This window comes from Chanodichthys erythropterus, chromosome 5 (assembly GCF_024489055.1).
Source record: "Chanodichthys erythropterus isolate Z2021 chromosome 5, ASM2448905v1, whole genome shotgun sequence".
Classification (NCBI taxonomy): Eukaryota; Metazoa; Chordata; class Actinopteri; order Cypriniformes; family Xenocyprididae; genus Chanodichthys; species Chanodichthys erythropterus.
The window spans coordinates 25,690,915-25,705,737 of record NC_090225.1 but is presented as its reverse complement, the minus strand read 5'-3'; the positions used below and the strand labels follow the sequence as shown (position 1 = coordinate 25,705,737).

General features: G+C 38.1%; 1 protein-coding gene across 10 annotated transcripts in view; it reads right to left on the bottom strand.

Moving 5' to 3' along the window:
- The window catches only part of pde10a (phosphodiesterase 10A), a 156,031-nt gene continuing 141,208 nt past the window's right edge, over positions 1 to 14,823 (bottom strand). For 7 of the 10 annotated variants that reach the window (XM_067386703.1, XM_067386704.1, XM_067386708.1 and 4 more), the window contains 4 exons: positions 14,203 to 14,314; positions 13,971 to 14,051; positions 13,665 to 13,753; positions 1 to 4,123 (listed from right to left, as the gene is read on the bottom strand). In XM_067386703.1, the coding sequence (XP_067242804.1) occupies positions 4,003 to 4,123; positions 13,665 to 13,753; positions 13,971 to 14,051; positions 14,203 to 14,314 (403 nt within the window). In that variant the 3' untranslated portion in view covers positions 1 to 4,002. The remainder of the gene's footprint in view (positions 4,124 to 13,664; positions 13,754 to 13,970; positions 14,052 to 14,202; positions 14,315 to 14,823) is intronic. The other 3 variants (XM_067386706.1, XM_067386711.1, XM_067386713.1) reach the window with 1 other exon arrangement.

Here is a 14,823-nt window from a genome sequence, read left to right as displayed (position 1 = left end):
TGCTTTAAAAGTCCCGAGAGATAATGCCAAAAGTGCTATTCTGTACTGTAATGTCAAAGTGTCATGCAATGAAAAGGGATTTATTCAAACTATAGTCTCACATAGCCAGATCAATTGTCTAGTCTCAATACATCTCAATAAATCAAACTATCTTAACAGAGTTTTAATTACCTCATCTGTTGATCTGTTTAAATGTTAATTTAATTAAGCTTCCATTCCCTGTCACATACTGAATATCCATGACAAAAAGACTGATTGCTGTAAACATTTCCATATATATATATATATAAATAAATAAAAATTCACACAATATGAATTTGTCAGAAATATTTAATAAAACTAATTACTGCTCTCACATTTAGAGTTGAGACAGTTATCTCAGGCAACAGTATGCAGTTTCTCTAAATGACCATTTGCTTTATTCCATAATGTACAATTTGTTCTGTACAAAACAAAAATGCTAAACTTTGTATAAAAAATATAAGTTAATTTAAAATTTAACTCTAATTAACAAAATAACCATGGTAATAATCAATAATTGTGGCAATAATAATATAATAGGAGCAATAATATTAATAACCATAATAATAGTCTCTAAACATAGTGCATATGAGGGGAAAGACAACTGGTTGTGGATGATCTTGGTGACTGAGGTGAGCGGTGCTGAAAAGATCCTCTCAACTCTGACGCCATAGGTGGGGTTGGTAGCATTACTCCAGAGCACACGCACACAGACACACACACACACACATGCACACACGCACACACACACACACACACACACACACTTGCATGCGCACATGATCAGAAAGTGCATGACTGCCTAAGATAGCACCATTAGAATGTAGCTTACATCTCCAAACTCAATCTTTCTACACAGTGCGCATGTCAACACAACCACTGGAAGCCATGTTTAACATTCCCATATCTGATGGTGTACACCTTTGGTACACATAAAAACTAACAGGCATCTTGAAGCAGTTTGTGACAGTATTGATTACATTCACTCATCAGTCCTGCAGTATTTACAGAAGGCCATCAGTCAGTCAGAGCTCCATCATCATCTGCAGGGACTGCAGGTGCCTCTTACAGGTAAAAAACAAAACAAAACAAACAATGAAACTGAATTCAGCCATTTGAAACATAGGCATTATATTGATTTTTGTTGGGTCACAACTTGAAATTCACCTTAGCCTGCTTTTAACAATTTATGATGATGATTAAATAAATCTTACTCTCTGAAATGTGCAACTGCCAGAGTCCGATGCATTTTCAACTGACTCTTCACTAAGCTTCACTACCTTGGTTACAGTTACTCGCTCAGATAAGCTATACAGAATGCCGTGTGATTTTAGCAAAATGTGCTCATGGTAAAGAGTGACGTTGCAAAGCATTATTCATTTGCTGATTTTGTTTAAAAGAAATGGTTAAATTACACAGTAATGCTAGTAAAATCTTTGAAGAATGTGAATTATGTTCAGTTGGGAATGAGAGTGACAAAGTTTAATCTGAATGAACTGTAGATATGGGAAAGGGAAATTAATGCGTTTATCTATCTGGTTTCATTATTATAAGTGCTGCGGCAACATTTTTGTAGGATTTCTATGAAGTTCCTTTTAAGGACTGTTGTCTGGTATATGGTAGATGCACCAGTTGCTAAAGCAGGATTGGTCAGTAGTGTTTTTTAAAGGCAGGGCATAGTGAAAGGTATGGAAGCTTGTTTCCACCATGGAATAAAACAATTTAAAAGATAATTGTGACTTCTTACCTTGCAATTCTAACTTTTCTCACAGTTGCGAGTTATAAATCAGAATTAAGGGATGTAAACTCTCAAATGCGAGAAATAAAGTCTTAATTGCGTGATATACAGTCAAAGTTATGAGATATAAACTCGCGATTCCGAGATATAAAGTCAGAATTGCGAGTTACAAAGTCGGAATTGCAAGATATAAACTCGCAATTGCGCGATACAAACTCAAAATTGCAAGAAAAAAAGTCAGAATTGCAAGATATAAACTCGCAATTGTGCGATACAAACTCGAAATTGCGAGAAAAAAGGCAGAATTGCAAGAAATAAACTCGCAATTCCGAGTTATAAAGTCAGAATTGCAAGATATAAACTCGCAATTGTGCGATACAAACTCGAAATTGCGAGAAAAAAGGCAGAATTGCAAGAAATAAACTCACAATTCCAAGTTATAAAGTCAGAATTGCAAGATATAAACTCGCAATTCCAAGTTATAAAGTCAGAATTGTAAGATAGAAACTCGCAATTGTGCAATACAAACTCGAAATTGCGAGAAAAAAGTTGCGTGATATAAACTCACAATTGCGAGTTATAAAGTCTGAATTGCGTGATATAAAGTCGCAATTGCATGTAATAGTCAGATTTGTGAGATATAAACTAGCAATTCCGAGTTATAAAGTCAGAATTGTGAGTTATAAGTCTGAATTGCAAGATATAAACTCACAATTGCAAATTATAAAGTCCGAATTGCGAGTTATAAAGTCTGAATTGCGTGATATAAACTCGCAATTCCAAATTATAAAGTCCAAACTGGAAGATAGAAGCTCGCAATAGCAAGTTATAAAGTTCGAACTGCAAGATATAAACTCACAACTGGGAGTAATAAAGTCGCAATTACGAGTTATAAAGTCAGAATTGTCAGTTATGAAGTCTGAATTGCGTGATATAAACTCGCAATTGCAAAATATAAAAAAGGTAAATTTCCCCCCTCACAATATATCTCACAGTTCTCACAGAAGTCAGAATTGGGGGATACAGTATACTCACAATTGTCTTATTATTCCATGCCATAATCAGGCTTCCATACATATATTTCTATTTTGTTTTTACATTTTTTTCCCCTGAGGTTGACTTATAATGTTGGTAAAGTCATAATTTAGTATTTCATGACCATTTCACTACCCCATCCAATTCATATAATTAAAAAGGGTTGTTTTTGTTGGCATTTTTAAGACCTCTGTTTCTGAACACCCAATAGGTGTGTCGTAGTTGACGTAAATGCAGGCAGTCTGACATCAGAAAGTTGTACATGGCATTTTTGAAGCTTAGTTTCAATAAACGCTGGGAAGAAGATGTCGAGTTTTGAAAGTTACAGTATGTTTTCAAGGTACACTGCAAACAGGAATATTTGACCCTTTTTAATGTCAATAATAATATGAGTTTCAACAGGTTAAAGCTGAACTTCATATCAGGTTGGAAGATGCTGCAGATTTCAGGAGGAACACCGTGACTAGTGTGTGACTCCAGTAAGGTTGAGAGTGAGACTTATGCCGTCACAAAAGCTCTTTGCTTTGGAAGGACACGCTGCAGGGGATTTTTGTTTTCAACTCCACTCAAAATAGGCTGTATTTCTTCAAGTACTGCAAAACATTTTTGCTCAAAATATTATATAAAACATCCATCAGACCACCACAGCGATGGGTTCATCGTGCCTCATGCATTAGATTTGACTGAACATTCCTTCTGTCTATCTTAAGAAATAAATCCACTCAAGTAGCTTTGCGTACGTTTTTGACCACAGCAGGATAAAAAGTACCATTTCAAACTAGACGAACCATCTTCTAGTTACGAGTCACCCAACTAGATCGTAACTCAGGTTCGTATTTAAGGCCTCTTAAAATGTAAGACCACAAAAGAAACTGAAAAAAAAAAGAAAAATAATCACCTAAAAGAAAAGATGCAGAAGCAACCTCCTAAGGAAAAGTACTGTCAATAATGACGCCCATTCTGCTGAAGTGATCCCACACAGAGTGGACTTGAGTCCCAGCCATCAAACAAGGGAGCCCTGATGTCATTAGAGTGTACGCCTCCGTCACCCACTGAGGTAACATTATGTTTTGTTTATTTTTCTGAACGTATCCGTCCCCGCCTGCCCTCTGCACTTCCTCCTGTCTCTGCAGGATGTGGGACTGTCCACAGGAAGTCCAGCGTCTCTGGCAGGGTGTAGGTGGTGTTGTGGGATAGGTGCCACAGATTCAGTTGTCCACTTTCACTGGTCCACTGTCTGATGTCTCGCTCAGTTCGGCCTCCTCAGTGGAAGCCCATGTAGAGATGTCTTCTCCTCGAACAATTCGTTCCCATTGGGCCAGGTTTTCCCTGCAAACACAGATGAAGAAGTGACCAAAACCCAAATTTAAAAAACAAACAAACAAAAAAAATCTCCCTTTAGGGCTGTCCTCATTTGCAAAATTGGTATAAAATTATAAAAAATATAAAAATATGCAGAAAGATTTCAAAAGTTTGGGGTCAGTGAAATTTTTTGTGTAAATATATATAAATCAATTATTTAAAAGTGAAATCTTAGCAAAGTAACCCTTAGAGTGTCTACAGTGCCTCAGACATCATTATTTTGTGGTTGTGTATTTTATTAATATTAATTTATAAATGTTGCATTTTAGTGGCGAGGCATTAATCTTTAGCATCTGATTTTTACTTTTAAAGACAGACAAATAATACAAGTATACAAATAAATTTATTCAATACAATAGATATTTACAATCTAGTTTTCAGCCACTTTGACCTATTATTTGTTGGTTTAATTGAAAAATTTAAATGGTTGTACCACCTGATGAATATCAGATGTGCCACCTGACAGCACTAATAATAGGAATATGCTGAATGCTGAATAAAAAAAAAGGTCCCACTTTATATTAGGTGGCCTTAACTATATGTACTTACTTTTAAATTAATCATTTGATACAATGCAATTATTGTGTACATACATGGTTTTACAATGTACTTATATTTGAAAAAATACCTGCATGTAATTACATCTGTAATTAATTTCTGTAATTACATTTATAATTACACTGTTGTGTAACCCATACTTAAACCTACCCATACCAGCAAACCTGTCCCTAACCTTCCCCGTATCCCACCTCAATAGCAACAAATGTGTTTTGCAATACAACACAATGAACACAATAACAACACTGTACTTATTTTTTTAATGTAAGTACATAGTAGTTAAGGCCACCTAATATAAAGTGAGACCAAAAAAGGTCATGTTTTATATTCATATAAAAAGAATAATCAGCTTAAGTCAGTTGAGGATTTTGAAATAAAATAGCAAAAATGCATTCATCAAAATGTTTAAAACATTAAATGCATATGCATAACTGGAATGGAACACTAACTACTTAACAAGATTCACCACCTCTCTTTTTCTGCAAGATATATGCTTCTCTTGCAGCCAAATCATTTTTAATACGCTCCCTGTGTCATGCTAATGTATGTCATAAGTTTTCAGTCCAACTTTATTTTAATTATATATTTTATATTATAATTATAAATTGATACAATGCACTTATTGTGTACAAATACCTGCATATTACATCTGTAATTTATTTTTGTAATGACATCTCAGAATTAGAGACAAAAGCACTTATTGTAAATGAAATTATCACAGACAATAAACTAGACTTGCTGTGTTTGACAGAAACCTGGCTAAAACCAGACGATTACATTACTTTAAATGAATCTAGTCCTCAAGGTTATGATTATCGACACAATCCTCGACAGAAAGGCAAAGGGGGAGGTGTTGCTGTAATTTATAGTAATATATTCAGAATCATTCAAAAGAATTTCAAATATAATTCCTTTGAAGTGATGGTGCTTTATGTAACATTATGTAAGTTGACATTTGTGCTGGCTACTGTATACAGGCCACCAGGGCACCATACTGACTTTATCAAAGAATTTGCTGAGTTTCTATCAGAGTTAGTACTGGCTGCGGATAAAGTCCTTGTTGTTGGTGATTTTAATATCCATGTAGATAATAATAAAGACGCATTTGGATTGGCATTTGCAGATATTTTAAACTCTATTGGAGTTAAACAACACGTGTCAGGACCCACTCATTGTCGTAATCATACCCTAGATCTAATACTGTTGCATGGAATAGATATTGATGCTGTTGAAATTCTACAGCAGAGCGATGATATATCAGATCATTATTTAGTCTCGTGTATAATACAATTAGCCAAGGCTACAAAACCACCACCCAGCCATAAATATTGTAGAACAATCACGTCTGCCACTAAAGATTGCTTTATAAATAATCTCCCCGAGCAGTTTCATCGCATTAGTATACCTGACAACTTAGAAGAACTCGATGCTGCAACAGAAACTATTGGCTCTCTCTTTTCCAGCACATTAGATGCGGTCGCTCCTTTACGTCTAAAGAAGATTAAGGAAACTAATCCAACGCCGTGGTATGATGAGCACACTCGGGCTCTAAAACGAGCTGTTAGAAAAGCTGAACGTAGTTGGAAGAAAACAAAACTAGAAGTTTTTCGCCTTTCGTGGAAAGAAAAAATGATTGAGTACAGAACAGCCATAAGAAATGCTAGATCTACTTATTTTTCAAATCTCTTAATAGAAAACAAACATAATCCTAGGTATTTATTTGACACAGTGGCTAAATTAACTAGAAACAGAGATTCAACTGCTGACGTTTCCATAGAGCACAGCAGTAATGACTTTATGAACTTCTTTACTTGCAAGATTGATAATATTAGAGAGAAAATTATAAACATGCAACCGTCTACAGTTTCTCTTCAGACCGTGCACTGTAGTGTCCCTGAGGTAAAACTAGAATCATTCGCCGCTATAGGAGAGGAAGAATTATCTAAACTTATCAAATCATCAAAATCAACGACATGTATGTTAGACCCAATGCCGACTAAACTACTGAAAGAAATGCTTCCAGAGGTCGTAGGTCCACTTCTTGATATAATTAATTCATCTTTAACACTAGGACACGTGCCAAAAACCTTTAAGCAGGCTATTATCAAACCTCTTATTAAAAAACCTCAACTAGATCCGAGAGATTTAGTAAATTACAGGCCAATCTCGAATCTACCTTTTCTGTCAAAGATACTAGAAAAGGCAGTTTCAACACAACTGTGTTCCTTTTTAGAAAGAAATGGAATCTGTGAGGATTTCCAGTCAGGATTTAGACCATACCATAGTACTGAGACTGCTCTCGTTAGAGTTACAAACGATCTACTCCTATCATCCGATCGTGGCTGTATTTCTCTATTAGTGTTATTAGATCTCAGTGCTGCTTTTGACACTATCGATCATAACATTCTTTTAAAAAGACTTGAAAACTATATTGGCATTAGTGGAATTGCTTTGGCATGGTTCAAATCATACTTATCTGACCGTTATCAGTCTGTGGTAGTTAATGAAGAGATGTCGTATCGATCACAGGTTAAATATGGGGTACCACAAGGCTCAGTATTAGGACCGTTGCTTTTCACTCTGTACATGCTGCCCTTAGGAGAGATAATTAGGAAGCATGGTGTTAGTTTTCACTGCTACGCTGACGATACTCAGCTCTATATTTCCTCGCGCCCTGACGAAACCTACAAATTCACAAAACTAACAGAATGCATAGCTGACATTAAAAACTGGATGACAAGAAATTTCTTATTATTAAATTCAGAAAAAACTGATTTCCTAATCTTTGGACCAAAAACTTCTTCACGAAAAAACCTTGAATACTCTCTAACACTTGATGGGTGCTCCATTAAACCTTCGTCCTCAGTTAGGAACCTGGGTGTGCTCTTTGATACCAATCTTTCATTTGAAAGTCATGTTTCTAGTATCTGTAAAACCGCCTTCTTACATCTAAAAAATATATCTAAATTACGACATATGCTCTCAATGACAAATGCGGAACAGTTGGTTCATGCATTCATGACCTCAAGACTAGATTATTGTAACGCTCTACTGGGTGGTTGTTCTGCTCGGCTTTTAAACAAACTACAGTTGGTTCAAAATGCGGCAGCTAGAGTTCTTACTAGAACCAGAAAGTATGACCATATTAGCCCAGTTCTGTCAACATTACATTGGCTCCCTATTAAAACATCGTATAGATTTTAAAATCTTGCTACTGACTTATAAAGCTCTAAATGGTTTAGCTCCCCAGTACCTAAGTGAGCTCTTAATGCATTATAGTCCTTCACGTTTATTGCGATCTCAGAATTTAGGCCAGTTGATAATACCCAGAATATCAAAATCAACTGAAGGCGGCAGATCATTTTCCTATTTAGCACCTAAACTCTGGAACAATCTTCCTAGCATTGTTCGGGAAGCAGACACACTCTGTCAGTTTAAATCTAGACTAAAAACACATCTCTTTGCTCTTGCATACACATAACACATTATCAATACATTAACATTTTTCAAATCCGTTAAAGGATTGTTACGCTGCAATAATTAGGTCGGCCGGAACCGAGAACATTTCCTATAACACTAGATATACCTGTACATCAGAACAAGAATGGCATCTACGCTAATATCTGTCTCTCTGCTTATCCTGAGGTTTGCCGGGTGCTGGATCCAGGCCGTATCCAGGTCAGATGGAGAACCTGCGTCTGGACCTGACTACAACGTAGCCCAGGATCCCCGTATCCGCTTACATATATTTATATATAATCGATTTTTAATCTCTATAATAAAAATGTACAATTCAGATTTTGATCTCCATATACATTTACATATATATATCTTCCAAGGGGTTTTTTCCCTCCTAGGACTTTTTTCCCAGTGCTAGCACGCTGGGTTTTTCTCCTAGGGTTTTTTTTCCACCCCTGGAAGTCAGCCGACATTGGCTTAATGTAGCACCATCTTGTATATGTTACATATTACCACGCTTGTTTGTACAGTTTTAACCACTTCCCTTTTTTTTCTGTGCTTCTAATATGTAAAGCTGCTTTGAAACAATTACCAATTGTAAAAGCGCTATATAAATAAATTTGACTTGACTTGACTTGACATCTATAATTACCCTGTGGACCCTTCCCTTGCATTTAACCCACCCTTAAACCTACCCGTACCACCAAACCTTTCCCTAACCTTACCCGTATCCACCTCAATAGCAGCAAAAGTGTTTTGCAAAACAACATGAACAAGTAAGTCATACCTAACACTTTCTTTACTTTTTAATACATAGTGGTTAAAGACACCTAATATAAAGTGTGAAAGATTTTTTCTTTATTTGATACGATGGTGGCAGGGAGCGAGAGATTTAAAGGGGCCGCAGCCTGAATCGGTGCATAGTTAATGATGCCCCAAAAACTTTGGATACATTTTTTTTCTCCATAAAATTCAATTATGCTTAAATGCTTGAAATTATTTTTTTTTTATTTTTTTTATTTTTTTTATTAGAAAATTGTGTTTGTGTATGAATTTCACAATACTTTTTATTTATGTATTTATTATTATTACTATTATTTTACTTTTGCATTATTTTATAACGGATCCAACTTGCTAATGAAATTTGGTTTTGACTATTTTAATGACTTATTTTCATAAATTTTACTGATTGCTTGTTACAGTTCTCAAATTGGCAATTGAAAGGTTGTGGCTATAGTTATAGAGGCAATGCTGTCAGGGTAATCTGACCCAGTCAGGCAGGAAGAAGGTGGTCATACTCAATTTATCCAGTTTTTTTTTTTTTTTTTTTTTTTAGGTCTGCCTTTTCATGTAGCACACATGCCAATAAGGAGGAAGAAAATTGTTGACAATTAGACTCTCCCTTTCCTTTCAATTAGTAAGGTTGATGTCATTTATTGGTCTCTCTCTGATCTCACAATGACCAGGGCTCCGGAAGGTCTGGATCCACTGCCCACAGATTCCAGTTGGAAACCTGGTTCTTCAAATCAGAACTAGCACAAAGGCTACATAATGGAAGTTAATGTGACCAGAGCAAAGCAATGCAAGTAGCTCTTGTTACAGAGTGGGAAAGAAAATGATGTATTACATTCAGAGTATGAATATGTGCTGAACCTGCTCTTTGAGCCTGTCTTTGAAACATAACTTCCATGTCATCTGATATAGCAACATTACTGTATTTCAACCATATATGCCATATGTAATAAAACCACATAGAATAAATAACTATGCACTGAAATTTTAAAGGGGCTATATGTACGTATTTTCATGTATTAATCATTTTTATTGCTAATGTGTAAACAGCTTGTAACAAAACTTAAAAAACAAGACCTTCCCTGACTTCTTTTCGGGGTTGTCAATGAAAGCCTTTACACTGATTTTTATGTGAGGGAATCCAGAGAGCCTCCCTTTCTTTCTCTGCAGCGACAAACTGCAACACTACTTAACATTAGCTTAGAGATGGAGACCACTAATATCAACACTAAAAAATGTTCGCTGTTTCGCTGTAACAGTGACAATGTTAATCTGTAATGATTCAAAAAGATCAGCCACAATGGCTGATCAAGATAATGCCGAAAGAGCCATTCTGTACTGTAATATCAATCTGTCATGCAAAGAATGAATTAATTCAAACTATAGTCTCACATAGCCAGATCTATATAGTATTTGGTCTCAAATATACTTTTTAATCCATTATAACCATGTAATTTTTAATTAACTCATCTGTCGACATGATGCCAGTGAATTGCAGAGCTAGTGCAAACAAATCCACATGGCTACGATCAGATGCTTTCTTAACCGCTGTTCCCTTTCAGTCGGTCACGTTTGACGTACATCAGAACTGGCAGATGAATTGGGGATCGCTTTGAGAGACCAATCTATTTCGAGTGTAACTAAAATGAGCCAATGCACACTGGTATGCGATAATTGCATCAGCTGCTTTGTGCTGCAGCACGAGTATATAATGAGCAGCAGGTGCATCGCATATTGGCTTTTCGCTTCGGAGCAGAGTGGATGTGTTTTTCCTGATCTGAAAATTTACTGAGAATTTCAACTCACACGAGTCGTTCTTCAGGAAGGAGCCTCTGCGAGACTGGTGTTGGTGTGACAGCATGGAGAGCGGTGGCTGCAATCCCATGAGCAAAACAAAAACAGCTGTTTTTACAGCTCTCACGGAGTGTGTGCCTTCAATGAGTCTGCTGTTAATTCAGCCTTAAAGAGCGAGTGCCTTCAAGGAGAGTGTGAGTGCTCACAACAGGCTTGCACTATCCTGTTTGTGTACCGCGGCCATTTCCCTGTGCGCTTCAGCACTGCCAGCCGTGGAGCTTTCAAGAGGATGTGCTGATCCGCCTCGTGAGGTACCAGTCAGTACTTGGTGACTACAACACTCCCTACCACAGATGAGGGCCAGGTGGAGAATCTCCAGTGGTACCCACATTTTAAAAAAGTGCAATTTCCTCTATCTCTGGGTCCCAAGAGGGTGCGGTTGGCAGTGTGCTACCCAGAACAAATGCCTCGCCACTCCCTTCCCCGTCTTCCATTGCTACCAGGCAGCAGTGTGCGGTTCGAGGATGCCACCAGGCCTTCTCACGCACCCTCTGCCCAACCCTGGAACTAGGTAAGTGTTGCACAGCACACTCAGGCTCCACTTTGGGCCACCCCAGTGCCTCCCAAGTTGAGTCCCTGTGTTCCACTTCACTACCCCAGCCCAGGCACGTCTGTGGTCCTGTTGGTCCAGAGTTGGTCCGACTCCATCCCCAGGTAGTCCAGCTTATATGGGACCTCTTTGGAGTCACACAGGTAGACATGTTTGCCTCTCCGGACTCGACCCATTGCCAGTTGTTTTACTCCCTGACCAAGGGGGCCCTTGGCACAGATGCACTGGCACACAGCTGGGCCCAGGGCCTGGCTCAGGGTGCCTCGCTGACAGATATTTGTAGAGCTGCAGGCTGGGCAACACTTAAAATGTTCACTAGAATCTATAGCCTTCGTGCAGAACAGTAACTTCCTGTATACTCACCCCCAGTCGCCAGATACGTTTACTCCAGTAGTGTTCCCCAGAAATGGCTAACCCTGTTGAGTTACCCTATCACCCCCCGGCAGTCAGACGTGGCGGAGCGTCTGATGCCCGGTCTACACTTGTATGCATTGTGGAACATGTGTTTGGTTGGGTGTCCATATGTAGTGATCCCTGCGGCGATCCCATATGTGTATTCTTACATGGTAAAGCTACCAAGTCCCGGCTAGCCCTTTCCCTCCACGGGCTCTGTCGTCTCTGCTGGTGTTCTTTCCCCCTTAGAACTAGGTTGGAACCCCAGAGACTTCCATATGTTGTGCTACCCTGCTTGGCTAGTCCATATATGCAACTGCCACATTTCACCTCCCTACGGGCAGGATGTGGCTTCCACAGTGTTCCCATTTTCTTCAAGGGCATGCTTTCCCAGCGTTATCCAATAGACACACTGGTGGGTCTTGCAGAACAGCAATGACTGACCTCTGATTAGAGCCCTGATTTCTGCTCCAACAGTTGGGGGCAGACCAGGAGTCTCAAGCAGAGTGCTGGAAGGGCCAGTGATAGTGGCGTCTTGGTTGTTAACCCCAATTCGTTGGTGAGTTCGACATATGTCGAACATGACCGGCAGAAAGGGAACGTCTCAGTTACATATATAACCCTTGTTCCCTGAAGGAGGGAACAGAGATGTACGTCCTGTCACTACAGTTGCTGTACATCCGCCGTACGGCCGAGTCACTAGCTCAGCTCCTCAGCGGAAAAGCAAATATGCGGTGCACCTGTTGCTTATTATATACTAGCGCTGCAGCACAGAGCAGCTGATGCAATTATCGCATGCCAATGTGCATTGGCTCATTTTAGTTACACTCGAAGTAGATTGGACACTAAAAGCGATCCTCAATTCATTGCACAGTTCCGACGACATCTCCGTTCCCTCCTTCAGGGAATGAGGGTTACATATGTAACTGAGACATTTTCTCACCGCTTTCATTTTGTTGTTTATTTTGTGACTGAGAGGAAAGCACAGCACATATTTATATATTTAACTAAATTTCCCTCTCAGCAGCGCGGACAGCGTCTTGAAGTTTGTCAACCGTATATCAATGCAAAGGTATTTCCAACTTCTTTTTACTTCTAAGCGAAGAACAAAAAAGAACTTCACTGTATCAGGGCCTTGAATCACGTTCAGTCTCTTGTACTCTACAACACTGATTTGGCAGAGGATTGCTCGCATCCTTATGGAGTAAGGACTAATAAACAGCCACTATTCTAGCAATATGCATGCTAATAAGCAACTAGTTAAAAGACCCTAAAATAAAGTGTTACTGAATTTATTATTGTAATGTTGGCTTGGCTATCTAATAACTAGCATAACATCAATCTGAAACATGCTAGCAACATGCTAACAATGTGATAACTAGGAACTGCATAGATTGTTCTGGATGCTTGCCAGATTGTTGTTAGCAACTGCATAGCAACACCCTAGCGGTCACCCAGAACACCCCAGCAACACACTAGCAATCATCTACATTACTCTGTAACACTTTAGAATACTGATCCTTCATTAATGAATAACTACACAGGAACAAATGAGTAATGCATTATTAATCAGCTTAAAATGATTTAATTAATAAAACCAATCAATTAATAATATAAAATTATATTAATCACAATAAGCAATGCTTCCACTAAGTAATATAGTTCATCAGCCTGTAGGGTGTTTATGGCAACATGGCCACTTGGCGCATTAATATAAAATTAAACTGATATGTGGTCACATTTGTGTGTATAGTGATTATAACAGTTTTGAAGAAGATTCATTATCTGTCTTATAATATCAGCTTTGTCAAACAGATAAAGATATATTAGTCTGTTTAATTTGTTTAATAAAAGTGCTTATGAATTATAGCAGTCAAACATTGTCATGAGTGTGTGACTGACCTGCAAGCTGTAAGCAGAGGGCTGGAGGGAGGAAACAGCTCTGACAGGGTGGTGTAACAGGGAATTGCCACTGCATTGTAAAATCCCACCTGAATACATAGGTAAAAACAGGACTAAGGTACAAATAAAACAGGCTTGTTTACTCTACAAGTGAATATAACTGTGACCTAATGTGCCGCCTACCTATAGGCCACATTTTAGGCACACCACCAATGTTAAGGTTGCTCCAAAGCATGAGATAGGAAAAGAAACATTTTGTTGGGCGGCCTGTCAGGAGCTTGATAATGACAGAAAGTTCTCATTTACCTGTCCCTGGGGAACCTCATGCTTTTTATCCCTGTCCATCATGGGGATGGGCTGCATTCCAATCTTCTTCATTTCATCCCCCTATCATTACACACACAATGAACAATTTCACATGCAATTTGACATAATGGTCAAAACAATACAGTGGTCTGTAAAATGATTTACTTTATTACACATAAATATTGGTACTACAAAAAAAGATTCCTGTTTGGTTAACAATGATATAGTTTACCTCAGCCCAGAACTCAGCATAGATGTCATTGGCTGTGAGTCGTGTGATGGGCCATAGTTTGGTAACAGAGCAGAGATCACAGGCAGTCATCATCAGACCAATCACACGGTCCCTGTAGTGGACCAATAATCAGCAATTAATCAACGGGATTAAATCAATCTTTTTATGCAGACAAAAATGAGGCTGAGAGGGACAGACATACACTCTTTACAATGACATGCGCTGTATGAAGGTCCTAGAAAATGCACAATTTTCAGAACAGTTTATGGATATTTTGTCTGCTGAAAGTCTCACGGAAAGATGTTTCATCAGCTGCATAATCTATGAAAGCTTGTTTCTGCCACGGAATAAATAAAAAAAAAAACAATTAAAAAGATAATTGCGACTTTTTTCCCTCACAATTCAGAATTTTATAAACTCGCAAATGCAATTCTGACCTTTTTTTTCTCGCAATTCCGCCTTTTTTCACAACTGTGGGTGTTTATATCACATAATTCTGAGTATATAAGAGATGTAAACTCGAGATGTAAACTCGCAATTGCAAGAAATAAATAAATGTCGCAATTACCTTTTTTATTTTTTATTCAGTGGCAGAAGCAAGCTTCCATGATAATCTGTATG